Genomic DNA, 20,219 nt, shown 5'->3' with positions numbered 1-20,219 from the left:
CTCTCACACACACACTCTTCTCTCTCTCTCCATTGTTCTCACTCTTGTTCCTCATCTTCCTCCACACTATGTTTCTCTTCTATGTTTCCGTTAACTCTATGTCACTCATTTCCTTTTCACGTTTGGCTTGAATATTGGGTTCTGTCTTGGGCAGCTTGGGGTCGTGGCTAATGCAACTCTAAATGCAAATTAATACCAAATTAAAATAGCAAATTATTTTATTAATCTTACATTCATAATGTAAACATGTTACACAACTATTGCATAAATACAATAAAATGTAAAGTCAACCGTATTCATGTAATGAAGCTCTATGCTATTGTTAACCTTGTGGGCTGTAAATATATGTATTAATGGGAGTCTTTGTTAAATCATAGCACTGCTTTAAACATTCACTAACTCTTGTGGGAAGCTTTGGGAATGTTGAGTATTACTATCAAAATATGATACATTGGGATTGTTGGGAATATTGATGACAATCCCTTCATTTGAAGGTTTGGTTATAAACTCTTTATACATAGTTAAATAGTTATTTTAGCATTAGTACAATTATTATGAATTACAAAACCTTCAAATAAAGTTTTAGGAGAATATTTCCTCTGATTTTGTGGGAAATGTTCAATTGAAACTAATTCTCAACAACAGTTTACACATTTAAACCAGGTTAATGGGAAATGAAGATGTAATATTGGTTGATGAAGACCAGGCTGAGTTCACTGTGTAAGAAAATAGATTGATTTTTCTGAATTTGATGTTCATGTGTTCATCAAGCACCAAATAACTTTGTGTGCATAAATCAAATTTGCACACAAATATCCTTTTCAAATCAAAGCACTTAAAAAATATATATTGTTTGACCTCTTGCACAGTGATCCCTGCATGGTATTTAATCTGGTGTGTTTATAAAAAAGAAATTGACAAAATAATCAAACAATTTAAACCAAACATGAATCAAACTATTTAAATTAATTTAAATAGTGTTTTAAAAACTAGACAACGGAACCAAAAGAGTCTGAACACAAACCAGGAAAGGGAGAACACGGGTGATTGGTTGTTCCTACAACCTCGAACCTGTAACCCCCCCGACCATTGGTGGAGAGGGATGTGGCAAGCCTGTGATAGGCTAAAACCAGTTGAATCTCAGTTCCTTCTTTCAGGGTAACCCTGGCAACGATGGGGTACAAGGGCAGCCGGGTCTGCCTGGGAGAACTGTAAGTAAACAGACAGAAGGGTTGGAGTTACTTCCATTCCAATTCAGACACATCAGAAAGTGATTTGAAAATCAAATTCCAGAATTGAGAAAAACAATCGTCATTGTCAGTGAATATCAATGGCACTTTCTGATTCTAGAATTGGAATTCATTAGCTGAATTGTCTAAATTGAAATGGATTTGACCCCAACCCATGCCAGACAAAGAAGGCGGGGCTAGATGAGTGCTGCAGCTTTGTGATTGGACGATGCAGGGAGGGAGGAGCCTGGTTGGGTTGTAGGTCTGTGTTGTGAGTGGAGCACTCTGGCAGAAGTTCATTGAGGATCTCTAGACTTTGGACATGAAACAGTAGACACACCACGACTTAGTGGCAGTTAGAAAAATGAACATCTGGTTTAAATAGTTTAATGTCCTCACACTCAGTTCAAATACTTTTATTGTTGAAATGCACTTTCTGCCTTTCAGAAAGACTAACCATTGATTTGTGCCCCAAAAGCATGCATGCACGTACACACACACACACACACACACACACATTGTTGGCATAGTGCCATAAATTCAGTGTGAGTGTGTGAGTGCAGCCATTAGTTTGAGTCAAAGAGCTTTGCTGTACTCTGTTGTTCAGCCTTATGCTGAGTACAGTAAGATCCTGTAGATCTGCTGTTGAGAGCACTGCTCTATGAGCTCTATTTTCCATGTAGCTGGCATCCATCTCAGTCGCCTGCCACACACACACACACACACACACACGCAGGCACACAATCACACACACACACACCGTCCCCACATTAATCAAACTACCCACAGTGGAAACTTGGCTTCACAAACACACACACACACACACACATTATACACACTCAAAAAGTGCTCCAGTCTTAACATCGGTAGACAGACAGACCCACCAGATCCTCTCTAGCTCCATGGCCCTGCCTGCATGTTATATGTCAATGGATTTAAATCACTAAACAGACTATTAAAACTTTTCACTCTTAGATACATTCTTAATTCACTCTTATCTTAATCTTAGCTAATAAAAACATATCTTTAAAACCACAAAACGTTCTTAGAAACGTAATTTAACAGACGAGTTAGTTGAATACAAATGAATCCATTTAAAAAGGATAAAATACCAATTTAGCAAAAGTACAGGATATTTAAAGAGGAGTATATTGAAAGTATAAAGTAAATATCATTGACATATAATGATTCTTCTCTCTGAGAGATCCTGTTAATGCACACAGCCTTATTCTAACAAACCTAATGGGCTGCATCATGCTAGCTCAAATTAGCTCTTCTGGCTAATAACAACCGTTTGAACAAAGCCAATGGGTTTTAAATGGGTTTGAAATCAGGCTAAGTGCAATTCACAGGTTCACTCACTGTGTGAAGGGCCCCACTGCTCAAATGTGGCGGTATTGTACTGTGAGTGGGTTTCCTGGTGTGATTGGAGTGGTAAGAATGTTTCAGACCACCCATGTAGGTAAATCAATCAACTTTCAAACTCCCAACAATGAGCCCAATAAATGCCTGGATTTGAATACCAACGTGCTTTGAAAGACTTGCAAAAACACACACAAATGTTGAACGTTTTGTGTCTCCTTGGGCAAATCTTAAATGGCACCCTATTCCCTCTAGTGCCCTATGTGCTACTGGCCAAAAGTAGTACACTACATGGGGAATTGAGTGCTATTTGCAACTTCTGAACGGATCATTCATCAAATGTGGACTGTACTGCAGTTCAACACCGTTTGCACTGTGTCGACTGTACTTATAAATTATAATTGTATACCAACATTTTACTGGATGAACTTGCCCCTAGACGCTGATCTAAGATCAGTTTTACATTGGCAGCTGCCTAGTGGTTAAAGCTAGGATTTGTGTAGGATAAACTGATCTTAGATCAGTGCCTAAGGGCAACATCTACTTGGAGCCTTTTCCCCCCCTCCCTCTCCTTTACATTTTACTCTCCTCTCCCCCTCTGACATCCCCCTCCCCCTCCCCCCCCCTCCCCCCCCCCTCCCCCTCCCTTCCTCAGCACCTGAGGCTGCCTCAGGATGAGGACCCCAGTCGAGGAAATGGAAAGGTAAGACAGGAGGTAGAGAGGTGCACTCTGGGAAATAGAGTTCCCTAGTAGTGCTCTTGGATTGATATGCATGAGCTGCACTAATGTGATTATACATAACACAAACATGCATGAACTATGTCCATGCAGTGTACATTGAGCGCACACACTTCATGTCATAAAAGTGTGTGTGTGTGTGTCCTCTGCTGCAGAAGGTGTATGAGGACTGCTCCAAGTGTTATAAACGTCTGTCTGTGTGTGTGTGTCCTCTGCTGCAGGAGGTGTGTGAGGACTGCTCCAAGGGTTATAAACGTCTGTCTGTGTGTGTGTGTGTCCTCTGCTGCAGGAGGTGTGTGAGGACTGCTCCAAGGGTTATAAACGTCTGTCTGTGTGTGTGTGTGTCCTCTGCTGCAGGAGGTGTGTGAGGACTGCTCCAAGGGTTATAAACGTCTGTCTGTGTGTGTGTGTCCTCTGCTGCAGGAGGTGTGTGAGGACTGCTCCAAGGGCTTGCCAGGGGTACCAGGCATGGCGGGCACCAAGGGAGAGAAGGGAGATGAGGGCAAGACTGGCATAGGCCACGCCCCCGACGGCTGTGAGAGGGTGAGAGGCGGGGGTGAGGGGGGCATTGGTGGGGGGCAAGGGGGCATGGGGGAGGGTGGTTAGGGGTGCATGGGTGAGGTGGTTAGGGGGGCATATATATTGTTGGTTGGTCAGAATGAGACTGTAGAATCATGGAAATTCTACATGATTCTTAAGAATCAATAACACTGACCAGGAAAAAACACTGTCAGTTTTGGTTCTGATTTTGACCCAATCCATCCCAAGCTTTACCTAGGCAGAGTCATAGTTCTGACCTATGACCTCTTTGTTTTTGTTACAGTGTTTCCTAAACCAAAGGCTGCAGATGGAGGAGGCCGCACAGGCGCCTGTACGTCCACACAGTCTTTAACTATCCAACTCTCACATTCACACTCACACAACACGCACACACACACACCACGCACGCATGCATGCACATACACACACACACACCACGCACGCAAGCATGCACATACACACACACACTGATTCATAGATGGATTTATCTTATTTTCTATGTAGACCACCACCAACACCAACACCAATGGAGCTAATGGAGGCTGCTCCGGACCAGGAACACCAGGAACACCAGGCCACCCAGGAACACCTGGAATAAGGGGAGAGACGGTAAGTGTTTGTGTGTTTGTGTGTGTGTGTGTGAGTGTGGTGAAATATAGCGAGTTGCGTGTTATTAGCGTTTTGAATCTCTAACAGGAAGTACCTTTCTGCCTACATTTCCCAGGGTCCTCAGGGGCAAAGAGGACAGGCTGGAGTACCAGGAAATATGGTGAGCTCAAAACAAGAGATTTTAAGGCATTATAACACTTCATAAGGCTGTATAGAGACATTATAAGCCAGCACAACAGAGTCAAAGCATGGTGTCTGTAAACAGAACTGGGTTGTCTATCATAGCTAGAGGCACAAGTTTTACCTGACCATACCATACTAGGTCAGGAAAAAATCCTGCCCCAAAGCAGACTCCTTCCTTTCTGAGCTCTTGTTCTGTCTTTACTGGTTTCTTCTTCCTCTAATGGAGAGACTGGCTCTCCTACTGACGTTGTGCTTTCCTGAATTTTAATTGACCACAGATGTTCTTCTGTTTGTACAGTGTCTGTTACACTGGAATGGCAAAGTCTATTTCTGAAGCACCCCTCTTTCTGTGCTGCATGTTCAGTACCTCAAGGCTACATTTCTGTCACTAGTTCTTATTCCATGTCATTATTTGGGCCATGTTCAACTACTTGAAAATGTATCTTTCTTCATTTTCTTGGAAGGAATCACCGATTTGAACATGACTATGTAGCCTATTTGACACCTTGCTTTCACCTATCCCACTGTGTTAGGTCAGTGCATACTTCCTGGAAGGCTGCATTTCTAAAGTGTTGGACCATGGCCATAGCGTTTACATGGCCTGTGTTTCTTATAAAGCTTAATCAGTGAAGGATCATGCAGAGTAAAGCAACTTCATGTTGATACTTAAAATGTGAGGTCATAGACCCCTCTAGTGGTATATCTTAGAACTACATGGGCCTTGAATTCAATAAGGTACGTCCCAATTACCCACCCTTCTCTCAAAGTGTGCACTTCATGGATTTACCAATTGTGGAAATTCCCTCTAGTTAATAATTACACCAATCCAACGCTTTTAAATCAGTAACGGGAAGTTTGCACACTTTTGGAGAAGGGAGGAGAGTAGAGATAGACGTGTTGCGCAACTATGGGGCAAAACAGACAGAGTTGGCTTAGATTGTTGACAACCTGTAAACTATATTTAGTCTCCAAATGTTTATTGAAAACATACAAACGAATTTGAACTTGTTGTCTCTGAAATACATTGTTACAGTTGTTGGTTAGCTAGCTAGTGAATTTTAGCCATATTAGCATAGACATGACATGAGTCAAAACACCTCAAAACAAGACATAGTATCAATAACAAGATACAACAAATTGAAACGAGCCACTTACTATTCCCCACATGGCAGCTTCTTGTCATTGTTGCTAGCTATCTGACCGTTCAGAATCATAACACCACATGGCCTTCTGCCTCATCGATGCGTGCGCATCAACCTGTCTATACAGCCAATTTCCACCATATACATGAGTAACCCTTCTGCCGATTGGAGTAGTACCTTAACAGGCAGGCTAAGGGTCAGTGTTGCTGTCTACAATGCTTAGAACAGTTGTTTTAGCTGCCCCTCTCATTGCCTGTTTCTCCTCTACAGGGTCCTCCTGGTTTTCCTGGTCCTCAAGGCTCATCTGGACTTCCTGTGAGTTTACTACATCTATATACTGTACTACACATCTGTGTGTGTGTGTGTGTGAGTCTGTGTCCGTCTGTCTCTCTCTCTCTCCATATCTTTCTTCTACTTTGAAACTGGAAGAGATGGAGAACCGCACACTGTCGAAAAAATGAATAAATCCAAAACTGAGGCTTGAATGCAAAATAATTATGTTTATTTAAATATCATGGTCCCCAAAAAAATTATAGTGTAAGAAAGGGCATTAATGAAATGTGAAAACAAAACACAAACATTTCGGCCTCAGGCTATCGTCAGTGTAAATTGTCGGCACACACACCTGGCTTCTATTTCAAGGATAATTGCATACTTTGAAACACCATCAACACTGTGAGCGAGTGTTGAATCTCTTTAAATCAGCAGGAGGTAGTGCTCATAGTGATTTGGCTCTGCCATCTCCATCTCTCCAGCTCTTTAATGAAAGTTATTTCAAATGAGGAAACCATTCTATTGTCTCACCAGTTGTTCAATTATTTCCCCTGTCTAAGTGATGGAGAGTGGTAGTGCCGTGCAGACAGCACCAACCCCCCCCTTTTCATTCCATTGTTTTAGCAGAATGGAAGTCAGTAATGGTTGAACGGTGCGAGCCCAGCATGGAATCCATTTTGAAACGTTAGGGAGCGTTAATTTCAGGTGTGCGTGTGTGTGTGCGTCTCTTCTGCACTCGGCTTTGTATAATTTTATCTCTGATTGAATAGTAGAAGCTGAGAAAGATTTTTCATCGTAATGAAACTCAGCTACATTGATAAAACATTGAACTGAATCTATAACAGGGATTTAAATGGCTTTACGCTGTCAGTTGCCTTATATATTATAAGAGAGAGAGAGAGAGAGAGAACAGATATGGAGACGAGAGAGGGGTAAGGAAGATAGAAATGTGCCGAGAGGAGGGGGGAGAGAGATAGAAATAGGGACAGAAAGTGAGAGAGAAGAAGGATATATAGATAGAGAGAGAGCGAAGCAGCGAGCTGTCGTCTGAAATACATTGACTGCATCATGAAAATCAACCCAATCCATAATGAATGAGTCCTCTGGCTGGTTTGGGGAGAGGGTGGCTGACTCTGAGGGTATCAGTATGATTTGGTCATGGTCATGGAACCACATCGCCTGCTTTGAAACCTCATAGAGAGCAGCAGGTCACAGAACAAGAGATACAGTCACATTGAGAAGTTCTCAATGGAACATTGGAAAGAACACTTAGCTGTTTCCCTCATTCTGTATTGACTGGTCCTGTCCTTGGATGGTCCAGGAGGGTGGTTTATGTGTGTGTGGGGCTGGGGAGTTTGTGTGTGTGTGTGTGTGTGTGTGTGTGTGTGTGTGTGTGTGTGTGTGTGTGTGTGTGGACGTGTTTAACTATTCTTGTGGGGACCAGAAGTCCCCACAATAATAGTAAACAAACAACATTTGACCAACTGGGGACATTTTGTTGGTCCCCACAAGGTCAAATGCTATTTCTAGGGGGTTTAGGGTTAAGGTTAGAATTAGTGTTAGGGTTAGGAGCTAGGGTTAGTTTTAGGGTTAGGAGCTAGGGTTAGGGTTAGGGTTAGGGTTAAGGTTAGGTTTTTTGTGTGTGTTTGTGTAGGCCAGGGTAATGCTTTCTACCTCTGCAGTGTTTGTAAGTCTGAATACAGATTTCGACAGGGTAATCCATACTTAATTTAGTGTGCTACTTTTCCCTTCTCCCAGGGAACATGGGGATATGTAACAACATCGCTGAGGTGATGGAGATGACACAGATAGCTCGCATTCTGAAGTTATAGTCCTCATTTCGCCTCTCTTTTGGGATCTCTTCTATTCTGTTTTATTTTCCAATTTCTTCTCTTCTGTCTTTTCCTCATTTCTCCCTCACCTCTCCTTCCCTCTCCTTCCCTCTCCTTCCCTCTCCTTCCCTCTCCTCTCTTCCTCTCTCCTCTCCTCTTCTGTCCTCTCTCTTCACCTCTCACCTCTCCTTCCCGCTCCTCTTCTGTCCTCTCTCTTCACCTCTCACCTCTCCCTCGCTCCGTCCCTCCTCTCCTCACCTCTCTCCCTCTCTTCATCTGTTCCTCTCTCTATCTCTCCAGGGTCAGCAGGGTGAGAGAGGGGCAGCAGGACCACCAGGTGTGAAGGGTGAAACGGTGAGTCATGGCTACCTTCATCAATACATGTTAGATCAAGTTTGATTAGATACATTATTTATGCATCTGTATTATTTATGCATCTTTATGGTGTTTTTGTCAGGGCCCTCCCGGGACTAATGGATACCCAGGTTCTATGGGACCACCTGGGCTTCCTGTAAGATACATCAACTTCCTGTTTGATCACATTTATATAAATTAATATGAATGAATATATTGAACATATTGATTGATTGACTGACTGACTGATTGATTGACAGGGCCTGAAGGGCGAGCGAGGGACCCCAGGCAGTGTGGGAACGAAGGGAGAATCGGTAAACAGGAACAAACACAATCATTAAATACTGTGCATGTGATGGGGTTTCACTTTATCTGGATAGTCTACAAAACCTATGGCATTTTAACAGAGTAGCTGTAGCAGTTGACATGTCATATAGTTAGTTGATAACTATGCATCTGTTGGGTATATTTCATTACTACAGTTTGTGTGAAATAGTGAGTGTGAGATAGTGAGTGTGAGATAGTGAGTGTGAAACAGTGAGTGTGAGACAGTGAGTGTAATATAGTGAGTGTGAGAAAGTGAGTGTGAGATAGTGAGAGTGGGATAGTGAGTGTGAGACAGTGAGTGTGAGACAGTGAGTGTGAGATAGTGAGTGTGAGACAGTGAGTGTAATATAGTGAGTGTGAGAAAGTGAGTGTGAGATAGTGAGAGTGGGATAGTGAGTGTGAGACAGTGAGTGTGAGACAGTGAGTGTAAGATAGTGTCTTACCCCCATCCTCTCTCCTACAGGGTCCACCAGGCAACCCAGGATACCAGGGAAAGGCTGGAGTAGCGGTCTGTAACCTCATCCCCTCACCCCCTTTATCCCTCGCCCCTATAACCTACAGTGCCTTGCAAAAGTATTGGTCCCTCTTGGCGTTTTTCCTATTTTGTTGCATTACAACCTGTCATTTAAATGGATTTTTATTTGGATTTCATGTAATGGACATACACAAAATAGTCCAAATTGGTGAAGTGAAATGAAAAAAATTACTTGTTTCAAATAATTCTAAAAGATAAATAATGGAAAACTAGTGCGTGCATATGTATTCACCCCCTTTGCTATGAAGCCCCTAAATAAGATCTGGTGCAACCAATTACCTTCAGAAGTCACATAATTAGTTAAATAAAGTCCACCTGTGTGCAATCTAAGTGTCACATGATCTCAGTAAATATACACCTGTTCTGAAAGGCCCCAGAGTCTGCAACACCAATAAGCAAGGGGCACCACCAAGCAAGCGGCACCATGAAGACCAAGGAGCTCCCCAAACAGGTCAGGGACAAAGTTGTGGAGAAGTACAGATTATAAAAAAATATCAAAAACTTTGAACATCCCACGGAGCACCATTAAATCCAATATTAAAAAATTGAAAGAATATGGCACCACAACAAACCTGCCAAGAGAGAGCCGCCCACCAAAACTCACGGACCAGGCAAGGAGGGCATTAATCAGAGAGGCAACAAAGAGACCAAAGATAACCCTGAAGGAGCTGCAAAGCTCCACAGCGGAGATTGGAGTATCTGTCCATAGGAACACTTTAAGCCGTACACTCCACAGAGATGGGCTTTATGGAAGAGTGGCCAGAATAAAGCCATTGCTTAATGAAAAAAATAAGCAGACACGTTTGGTGTTCGCCAAAAGCCATGTGGGAGACTCCCCAAATATATGGAAGAAGGTACTCTGGTCAGATGAGACTAAAATTGAGCGTTTTGACCATCAAGGAAAACGCTATGTCTGAAGAATGGGCAAAAATCGCAGTGGTTAGATGTGCCAAGTTTATAGAGACATACCCAAAGAGACTTGCAGCTGTAATTGCTGCAAAAGGTGGCTCTACAAAGTATTGACTTTGGGGGGGTGAATAGTTATGCACGCTTATTTATTATTTGTTCACAATAAAAAATATTTTGCATCTTCAAAGTGGTAGGCAAGTTGTGTAAATCAGATGCTACAAAAAATCTATTTTAATTCCAGGTTGTAAGGCAACAAAATAGGAAAAATGCCAAGGGGGTGAATACTTTCGCAAGCCACTGTATCTTCCATAACCTCATCCCCACATCGTTATCCCTCGTCCCTAAGACCTATCATCCATAACCTCATCCCCACATCGTTATCCCTCGTCCCTAAGACCTATCATCCATAACCACATCCCCACATCGTTATCCCTCGTCCCTAAGACCTATCATCCATAACCTCATCCCCACATCGTTATCCCTCGTCCCTAAGACCTATCATCCATAACCTCATCCCCACATCGTTATCCCTCGTCCCTAAGACCTATCATCCATAACCGTATCCCCACATCGTTATCCCTCGTCCCTAAGACCTATCATCCATAACCACATCCCCACATCGTTATCCCTCGTCCCTAAGACCTATCATCCATAACCACATCCCCTCACCCCCTTTATCCCCACATCTTTATGGCTTACGCATAACCTCATCCATATCCCTCATCTTCATGACTAAATCATAATCTTGTCCTTCTGCTTTCAAGGTTTTGGTTCGAGTCTCTGTCCTTGTTAAAGTATTGCTGTCTGTTTGTCCACAGGGACCCAAAGGAGAGGCTGGACTGGCAGGTTCTGATGGACCGAAGGGAAATCAGGTATAGTACAATTAAATATACATTCCAAATGCTGTGTTCAAACAACACACTCTCGACAGTCACACACATGCACACACACACACACACACACACACACATACTGATGTGTTCTGTCCACCTTTTATTAGGGCTCCCAAGGGCAACCAGGATTCCCAGGGACACCGGTGAGTGGAGTCAAGTCTACTTTATGACTCTGTTAGTTAAATATCTATTGGAATGTGACCGTAGCAACTGAAGTAAGGTTGTGGTCAACTGTTGTGTGGTCAACAAACAATGATGATGATGACTGTAAGGTGCGTCACTTACCTCTTCATACTAAATGTGAACTTTGTAGGGCCCCCCTGGTCCCCCTGGTAAACAAGGAAGAGAAGGCCCACCTGGACCCAAGGCTGACAAGGTAGAGCAGCTTATCATATTACGTTTTTCCTATATCTGTTTCTACTTAATAGTGAGGATAATGGTAATGTGTATCTCTCTCTCTCTCTCTCTCTCTCTCTCTCTCTCTCTCTCTCTCTCTCTCTCTCTCTCTCTCTCCAATTCAATTCAATGTAAGGGCTTTATTGGCATGGGAAACATATGTTAACATTGCCAAAGCAAGTGAAGTAGATAGTAAACAAAAGTGAAATAAACAATAAATATTAACAGTAAACATTACATTCAGAAGTTCCAAAAGAATAAAGACATTTCAAATGTCATATGTATATATACAGTGTTGTAACAATGTGCAAATATTTAAAGTACAAATGGGAAAATAAATAAACATAAATATGGGTTGTATTTACAATGGTGTTTGTTCTTCACTGGTTGCCCTTTTCTTGTGGCAACAGGTCATAAATCTTGCTGCTGTGATGGCACAGTGTGGTTTTTCACCCAGTAGATAAGGGAGTTTATCAAAATTGGGTTTGTTTTTGAATTCTTTGTGGGATCTCTGTAATCTGAGGGAAATATGTGACTCTAATGTGGTCATACATTTGGCAGGAGGCTAGGAAGTGCAGCTCAGTTTCCACCTCATTTTGTGGGCAGTGTGTACATAGCCTGTCTTCTCTTGAGAGCCAGGTCTGCCTACGGTGGCCTTTCTCCATAGCAAGGCTATGCTCACTGAGTCTGTACATAGTCAAAGCTTTCCTTAAGTTTGGGTCAGTCACAGTGGTCAGGTATTCTGCCACTGTGTACTCTCTGTTTAGAGCCAAATAGGATTCTAGTTTGCTCAGTTTTTTTGTTAAATCTTTCCAATGTGTCAAGTAATTCTCTTTTTGTTTTCTCATGATTTGGTTGGGTCTAATTGTGTTGTTTTTGTTGCCCTGGGGCTCTTTGGGGTCTTTTTGTGTTTGTGAACAGAGCCCCAGGACCAGCTTACTTAGGGGACTCTTCTCCAAGTTCATATCTTTGTAGGTGATGGCTTTGTTATGGAAGATTTGGGAATCGCTTCCTTTTAAGTGGTTATATAATTTAACGTCTCTTTTCTGGATTTTTATAATTAGCGGGTATCGGCCTAATTCTGCTCTGCATGCATTATTTGGTGTTTTTCGTTGTACACAGAGGATATTTTTGCAGAATTCTGCATGCAGAGTCTCAATTTGGTGTTTGTCCCATTTTGTGAATACATGTGGCGCTGATGTTTAGGCCAAGGTATGTATAGTTTTTTGTGTGCTCTAGGGCAACGGTCTCTAGATGGAATTTGTATTTGTGGTCCTGGCAACTGGACCTTTTTTTGGAACACCATTTCTTTTGGTCTTACTGAGATTTACTGTCAGGGCCCAGGTCTGACAGAATCTGTGCAGAAGATCTAGGTGCTGCTGTAGGCCCTCCTTGGTTGGTGACAGAAGCACCAGATCATCAGCAAACAGTAGACATTTGACTTCAGATTCTAGTAGGGTGCTGCAGACTGTTCTAGTGCCCTCGCCAATTCGTTGATATATATGCTGAAGAAGGTGGGGCTTAAACTGCATCCCTGTCTCACACCACGGCCCTGTGGAAAGAAATGTGTGTGTTTTTTGCCAATTTTAACCGCACACTTGTTGTTTGTGTACATGGATTTTATAATGTCGTATGTTTTTCTCTCAACTCCACTTTCCATAAATTTGTATAGCAGACCCTCATGCCAAATTGAGTCAAAAGCTTTTTTGAAATGAACAAAGCATGAGAAGACTTTGCCTTTGTTTTGGTTTGTTTGTTTGTCAATTAGGGGGTGCAGGGTGAATACGTGGTCTGTCGTACAGTAATTTGGGAAAAAAAACAATTTGACATTTGCTCAGTACATTGTTTTCACTGAGGAAATGAACTAGTCTGCTGTTAATGATAATGCAGAGGATTTTCCCAAGGTTGCTGTTGACGCATATCCCACGGTAGTTATTGGGGTCAGATTTGTCTCCACTTTTGTGGATTGGGGTGATCAGTCCTTAGTTCTAAATATTGGGGAAGATTCCAGAGCTAAGGATGATGTTAAAGAGTTTAAGTATAGCCAATTGGAATTTGTGGTCTGTATATTTTAACATTTAATTGAGGATACCATCGACACCACAGGCCTTTTTGGGTTGGAGGGTTTGTATTTTGTCCTGTAGTTCATTGAATGTAATTGGAGAATCCAGTGGGTTCTGGTAGTCTTTAATAGTTGATTCTAAGATTTGCATTTGATCATGTATATTTTTTTGCTGTTTGTTCTTTGTTATAGGTCCAAAAAGATTGGAGAAGTGGTTTACCCATACATCTCCATTTTGGATAGATAGCTCTTTGTGTTGTTGTTTGTTTAGTGTTTTCCAATTTTCCCAGAAGTGGTTAGAGTCTATGGATTCTTCAATTACATTGAGCTGATTTCTGACATGCTGTTCCTTCTTTTTCTGTATTGTTTTAGTGATTCACCATAGTGACGGCGTAGGCTCAGGTTTTCTGGGTCTCTATGTTTTTGGTTGGATAGGTTTCTCGATTTCTTTCTTAGGTTTTTGCATTCTTCATCAAACCATTTGTCACTGTTGTTACTTTTCTTTGGTTTTCTGTTAGAGATTTTTAGATTTGATAGGGAAGCTGAGAGGTCAAATATACTGTTTAGGTTTTCTACTGCCAAGTTTACACCTTCACTATTACGGTGGAATGTTTTGTCCAGGAAGTTGTCTAAAAGAGATTGAATTTGTTGTTGCCTAATTGTTTTTTTGGTAGGTTTCGACACTACTTTCCTTCCATCTATAGCATTTCTTTATATTATTCAGTTCCTTTGGCTTTGATGCCTCATGATTGAGTATTGCTCTGTTCAAGTAGACTGTGATTTTGCTGTGGTCTGATAGGGGTGTCAGTGGGCTGACTGTGAACGCTCTGAGAGACTCTGGGTTGAGGTCAGTGATAAAGTAGTCTACAGTACTACTACCAAGAGATGAGCTATAGGTGTACCTACCATAGGAGTCCCCTCGAAGCCTACCATTGACTATGTGCATACCCAGTGTGCGACAGAGCTGCAGGAGTTGTGACCCATTTTTGTTGGTTATGTTGTCGTAGTTGTGCCTAGGGGGGCATATGGGGGAGGGAATGCTGTCATCCCAGGTAGGTGTTTGTCCCTGTGTATGCTGAGGGTGTCAGGTTCTTGTCCAGTTATGGCACTTAGGTCGCCACAGACAAGTACATGTGCCTGGGTCTGGAAATGATTGATTTCCCTCTCTCTCGCTCTCTCTCTCTCTCTCAGGGTAATGATGGAGCACAAGGTCCACAGGGCTCGTCTGGACCGTCAGGTTCTCCTGGGGCTCCTGGCTTGCAGGTGAGTGTGTCTGTGTGTCTGTGCGTTATCACAAGATATACAGTGGCTTGCAAAAGTATTCACCCCCCTTGGCATTTTTCCTATTTTGTTGCCTTACAACCTGGAATTAAAATAGATTTTTTTGGGGGGTTTGTATAATTTGATTTACACAACATGCCTACCAATTTGAAGATGCAAAATATTTTTTAGGGTGAAACAAACAAGAAATTGTCACGTTCGTTCATAGACGGGTCAGACCAAGGCGCAGCGTGATATGCATACATGTTTATTTAAACGTAATAAACACTCGACAAAACAAAAACGAAACGAAACGTGAAGTCCAAGGTAGACACAAACAACATACCTCATACGGAACAAGATCCCACAACTCAATAGTGCCAATAGGCTGCCTAAGTATGGTCCCCAATCAGAGACAACGAGCGACAGCTGCCTCTGATTGGGAACCACACTGGCCAACATAGAAATACCCATACTAGATAGAAAACATAGAACTACACAACATAGAATATACACACCCTGACTCAACATATAAGCGTCCCCTGAGTCAGGGCGTGACAGAAATAAGACAAAAAAAACAGAAACCTTGAGCGTGCATAACTATTCACCCCCCCCAAAGTCAGTACTTTGTAGAGCCACCTTTTGCAGCAATTACAGCTGCAAGTCTCTTGGGGTATGTCTCTATAAGCTTGGCACATCTAGCCACTGGGATTTTTGCCCATTCTTCAAGGCAAAACTGCTCCAGCTCCTTCAAGTTGGATGGGTTCCGCTGGTGTACAGCTAACTTTAAGTCATACCACATATTCTCAATTGGATTGAGGTCTGGGCTTTGACCAGGGCATTCCAAGACATTTCAATGTTTCCCCTTAAATCACTCTAGTGTTGCGTTAGCAGTATGCTTACGGTCATTGTCCTGCTGGAAGGTGAACCTCCGTCCCAGTCTCAAATCTCTGGAAGACTGAAACAGGTTTCCCTCAAGAATTTCCCTGTATTTAGCGCCATCCATCATTCCTTCAATTCTGACCAGTTTCCCAGTCCCTGCCGATGAAAAACATCTCCACAGCATGATGTTGCCACCACCATGCTTCACTGTGGGGATGGTGTTCTCGGGGTGATGAGAGGTGTTGGGTTTGCGCCAGACATAGCATTTTCCTTGATGGCCAAAAATGTTAGTCTCATCTGACCAGAGTACCTTCTTCCATATGTTTGGTGAGTCTCCCACATGCCTTTTGGCGAACACCAAACGTGTTTGCTTATTTTTTTCTTTAAGCAATGGCTTTTTCTGGCCACTCTTTCGTAAAGCCCAGCTCTGTGGAGTGTACGGCTTAAAGTGGTCCTATGGACAGATACTCCTATCTCCGCTGTGGAGCTTTGCAGCTCCTTCAGGGTTATCTTTGGTCTCTTTGTTGCCTCTCTGATTAATGCCCTCCTTGCCTGGTCCGTGAGTTTGGTGGGCGGCCCTCTCTTGGCAGGTTTGTTGTGGTGCCATTATATGTTCAACGTTTCTGAAATGTTTTTGTACTTCTCCACAACTTTGTTTCTGACCTGTTTGGAGAGCTCCTTGGTCTTCATGGTGCCGCTTGCTTGGTGGTACCCCCTTTTTAGTGGTGTGCAGGCTCTGGGGCCTTTCAGAACAGGTGTATATACAGTGGGGAGAACAAGTATTTGATACACTGCCGATTTTGCAGGTTTTCCTACTTACAAAGCATGTAGAGGTCTGTAATTTTTATCATAGGTACACTTCAACTGTGAGAGACGGAATCTAAAACAAAAATCCAGAAAATCACATTGTATGATTTTTAAGTAATTAATTTGCATTTTATTGCATGACATAAGTATTTGATACATCAGAAAAGCAGAACTTAATATTTGGTACAGAAACCTTTGTTTGCAATTACAGAGATCATACGTTTCCTGTAGGTCTTGACCATGTTTGCACACACTGCATTAGGGATTTTGGCCCACTCCTCCATACAGACCTTCTCCAGATCCTTCAGGTTTCGGGGCTGTCACTGGGCAATACGGACATTCAGCTCCCTCCAAATATGTTCTATTGGGTTCAGGTCTGGAGACTGGCTAGGCCACTCCAGGACCTTGAGATGCTTCTTACGGAGCCACTCCTTAGTTGCCCTGGCTGTGTGTTTCGGGTCGTTGTCATGCTGGAAGACCCAGCCATGACCCATCTTCAATGCTCTTACTGAGGGAAGGAGGTTGTTGGGCAAGATCTCGCGATACATGGCCCCATCCATCCTCCCCTCAATACGGTGCAGTCGTCCTGTCCCCTTTGCAGAAAAGCATCCCCAAAGAATGATGTTTCCACCTACATGCTTCACGGTTGGGATGGTGTTCTTGGGGTTGTACTCATCCTTCTTCTTCCTCCAAACACGGCGAGTGGAGTTTAGACCAAAAAGCTCTATTTTTGTCTCATCAGACCACATTACCTCCTCCCATTCCTCCTCTGGATCATCCAGATGGTCATTGGCAAACTTCAGACGGGCCTGGACATGCGCTGGCTTGAGCAGGGGGACCTTGCGTGCGCTGCAGGATTTTAATCCATGACGGCGTAGTGTGTTACTAATGGTTTTCTTTGAGACTGTGGTCCCAGCTCTCTTCAGGTCATTGACCAGGTCCTGCCGTGTAGTTCTGGGCTGATCCCTCGCCTTCCTCATGATCATTGATGCCCCACGAGGTGAGATCTTGCATGGAGCCCCAGACCGAGGGTGATTGACCGTCATCTTGAACTTCTTCCATTTTCTAATAATTGCGCCAACAGTTGTTGCCTTCTCACCAAGCTGCTTGCCTATTCTCCTGTAGCCCATCCCAGCCTTGTGCAGGTCTACAATTTTATCCCTGATGTCCTTACACAGCTCTCTGGTCTTGGCCATTGTGGAGAGGTTGGAGTCTGTTTGATTGAGTGTGTGGACAGGTGTCTTTTATACAGGTAACGAGTTCAAATAGGTGCAGTTAATACAGGTAATGAGTGGAGAACAGGAGGGCTTCTTAAAGAAAAACTAACAGGTCTGTGAGAGCCGGAATTCTTACTGGTTGGTAGGTGATCAAATACTTATGTCATGCAATAAAATGAAAATTAATTACTTAAAAATCATACAATGTGTTTTTCTGGATTTTTGTTTTAGATTCCGTCTCTCACAGTTGAAGTGTACCTATGATAAAAAGTACAGACCTCTACATGCTTTGTAAGTAGGAAAACCTGCAAAATCGGCAGTGTATCAAATACTTGTTCTCCCCACTGTATATACTGAGATCATGTGACAGATCATGTGACACTTAGATTGCACACAGGTGGACTTTATTTAACTAATTATGTGAGTTCTGAAGGTAATTGTTTGCACCAGATCTTATTTAGGGGCTTCATAGCAAAGGGGGTGAATACATATGCACGCACCACTTTTCCATTATTTATTTATTTGAATTTTTTGAAACAAGTTATTTTTTTCATTTCACTTCACCAATTTGGACTATTTTGTGTATGTCCATTACATGAATCCAAATAAAACTAAATTTAAATTAATGCAACAAAATAGGAAAAACGCCAAAGGGGATGAATACTTTTCCAAGGCACTGTAGTGTGGGTTTTTTTCACGGACAATGAGTTTAAAGAATACTCTTCCCTCTCTGCGTGTGTGTGCCCCCAAAGGGACCTCCTGGATTTGAGGGATTGGACGGTAAAGATGGGAAACCAGGAATGAGGGTAAGAGGTAGTAGATATTATTGTTAGTCGATGTAAGGAGTAAAGTAGGATGACTTGAATTGACCTCACCTCTCTGTCCCACCTCCCCCCTCCTCTCTTTGCTCTCTCTCTCTCTCTCTTTGCTCTCTTTCTCTCTCTCTCTCTCTCTCTCTCTCTCTCTCTCTCTCTCTCTCTCTCTCTCTCTCTCTCTCTCTCTCTCTCTCTCTCTCTCTCTCTCTCTCTCTCTCTCTCAGGGTGAGCCAGGGCTTCCAGGGACGGCAGGACCCAGAGGAATCCCGGTGAGTGCCCTTTCACCTTTACATGACCCCTACATATGACCTCAGTGACCTCTACCCCTTCTGAAAAAGCAGGACCTTGTCTCATATCATATATCATTAGACAGGCTGTGACATCACACCACTTTCACGGTGTGCCCATACAAAGCAGGTGCCTTGTATCTGACCCTCTATGAAATGAAAATGTAAGCACTCATTACTGTAAGTCGCTCTGGATAAGAGCGTCTGCTAAATTACTAAAATGTTAAATGTAAATGTAAAAATCCATCAAACATCACCCGCTGATCTCACCCAAGATCTCACCTCACATAGCAGTGTACGTATGTATGTCCCTGAGCTTAGTGTACGTGCCAATCAGCTGCCCATGTTACCATGCAAAGAGTTCAGGGGCCGTATTCAAAAAGCATCTCATTGTGTTAATGCTGATCTAGGAACAGGTCCTGCCTGTCCATATAATAAGTATTCATTCTGATTTAAAAGGATAAACTGATCCTAGATCATTTACATTACATTTACAGCACTCCTACTCTGAGATGCTTTATGAATATGGGCCCAGAATTATTGGTTTCTGCTCTGCTTTCCGCAATGTTCTCTGTTTGGTATACTAGATAGACAAAGTTCAAAAGAAGGTGATCTAAAATGGCTCACATAGTTCAAAACAATGAAGAAAGGATCAGGAAGAGAAGCAGGATGTTGTGTCAATCATTCTACATTCTGTCTATGACTCAGTGTTTCTCTGTGTGTGTTCTGAGAGTGCAGGTGCTCAAATCAATGTGAGATTTCAAAGTGATGTGTTTCGAAAGCTGTGTGTGAGATGTGATGTGTGTTGTGTGTGAGATGTGATGTGTGTTGTGTGTGAGATGTGATGTGTGTTGTGTTGAAAGCTGTGATCGAGATGTGATTTGTGTTGTGTTGAAAGCTGTGTATGAGATGTGATTTGTGTTGTGTTGAAAGCTGTGTATGAGATGTGATTTGTGTTGTGTTGAAAGCTGTGTGTGTAATGTGATGTGTGTTGTGTTGAAAGCTGTGATCGAGATGTGATTTGTGTTGTGTTGAAAGCTGTGTGTGAGATGTGATGTGTGTTGTGTTGAAAGCTGTGTGTGAGATGTGATGTGTGTTGTGTTGAAAGCTGTGATCAAGATGTGATGTGTGTTGTGTTGAAAGCTGTGTGTGAGATGTGATATGTGTTGTGTTTATCGTTGATCTATCTGCAGGGTTTCAAAGGAAAGCATGGACATGTTGGCTTCCCTGGACAGAAGGTGAGCCAACCACACACACGCACACCCTACTCTCTTCAGTGTGTCTGTTTGATGTCTGCTACCGTACAGTACACCAATACAGATTATTAGCACGTTGTTATAGATACTGGATAATCCCTCACCCCTCTTTTCCCCCATGCTCTCCATTTCTCTCTTCCTCTCCTCTCCCTCCATCTTCCTCCTCTCTTCAGGGTGATGCTGGACCTGTAGGCCCACCGGGGACAGCTGGCAGACCAGGACTTGAAGTGAGTCAAACCAAACGTTTCATTCACCTGCTCAATTCATGTTGTTTGATGTTTGAATGATGTTCATATGAAATGAATGAATG

The 20,219-nt window shown here is 42.7% G+C and overlaps 1 protein-coding gene across 3 annotated transcripts in view; it reads left to right on the top strand.

Moving 5' to 3' along the window:
• LOC121586676 (collagen alpha-1(XVI) chain) overlaps window positions 1-20,219 on the top strand; it is a 120,314-nt gene that overhangs the window by 88,477 nt on the left and 11,618 nt on the right. For 2 of the 3 annotated variants that reach the window (XM_041903591.2, XM_041903590.2), the window contains exons 42-60: window positions 1,158-1,211; window positions 3,247-3,294; window positions 3,754-3,873; window positions 4,154-4,201; window positions 4,375-4,479; window positions 4,595-4,639; window positions 6,075-6,119; window positions 8,210-8,263; window positions 8,367-8,420; window positions 8,524-8,577; window positions 9,054-9,098; window positions 10,853-10,906; window positions 11,035-11,070; window positions 11,241-11,303; window positions 14,577-14,648; window positions 18,304-18,357; window positions 18,591-18,635; window positions 19,847-19,891; window positions 20,083-20,136. In XM_041903591.2, coding sequence (XP_041759525.2) covers window positions 1,158-1,211; window positions 3,247-3,294; window positions 3,754-3,873; window positions 4,154-4,201; window positions 4,375-4,479; window positions 4,595-4,639; window positions 6,075-6,119; window positions 8,210-8,263; window positions 8,367-8,420; window positions 8,524-8,577; window positions 9,054-9,098; window positions 10,853-10,906; window positions 11,035-11,070; window positions 11,241-11,303; window positions 14,577-14,648; window positions 18,304-18,357; window positions 18,591-18,635; window positions 19,847-19,891; window positions 20,083-20,136 — 1,095 coding nt within the window. The remainder of the gene's footprint in view (window positions 1-1,157; window positions 1,212-3,246; window positions 3,295-3,753; window positions 3,874-4,153; window positions 4,202-4,374; window positions 4,480-4,594; window positions 4,640-6,074; window positions 6,120-8,209; window positions 8,264-8,366; window positions 8,421-8,523; window positions 8,578-9,053; window positions 9,099-10,852; window positions 10,907-11,034; window positions 11,071-11,240; window positions 11,304-14,576; window positions 14,649-18,303; window positions 18,358-18,590; window positions 18,636-19,846; window positions 19,892-20,082; window positions 20,137-20,219) is intronic. The other variant, XM_041903592.2, reaches the window with a different exon arrangement.

This window comes from Coregonus clupeaformis, chromosome 17 (assembly GCF_020615455.1).
Source record: "Coregonus clupeaformis isolate EN_2021a chromosome 17, ASM2061545v1, whole genome shotgun sequence".
NCBI lineage: Eukaryota > Metazoa > Chordata > Actinopteri > Salmoniformes > Salmonidae > Coregonus > Coregonus clupeaformis.
This window is presented reverse-complemented; position numbering and strand designations above follow the sequence as displayed.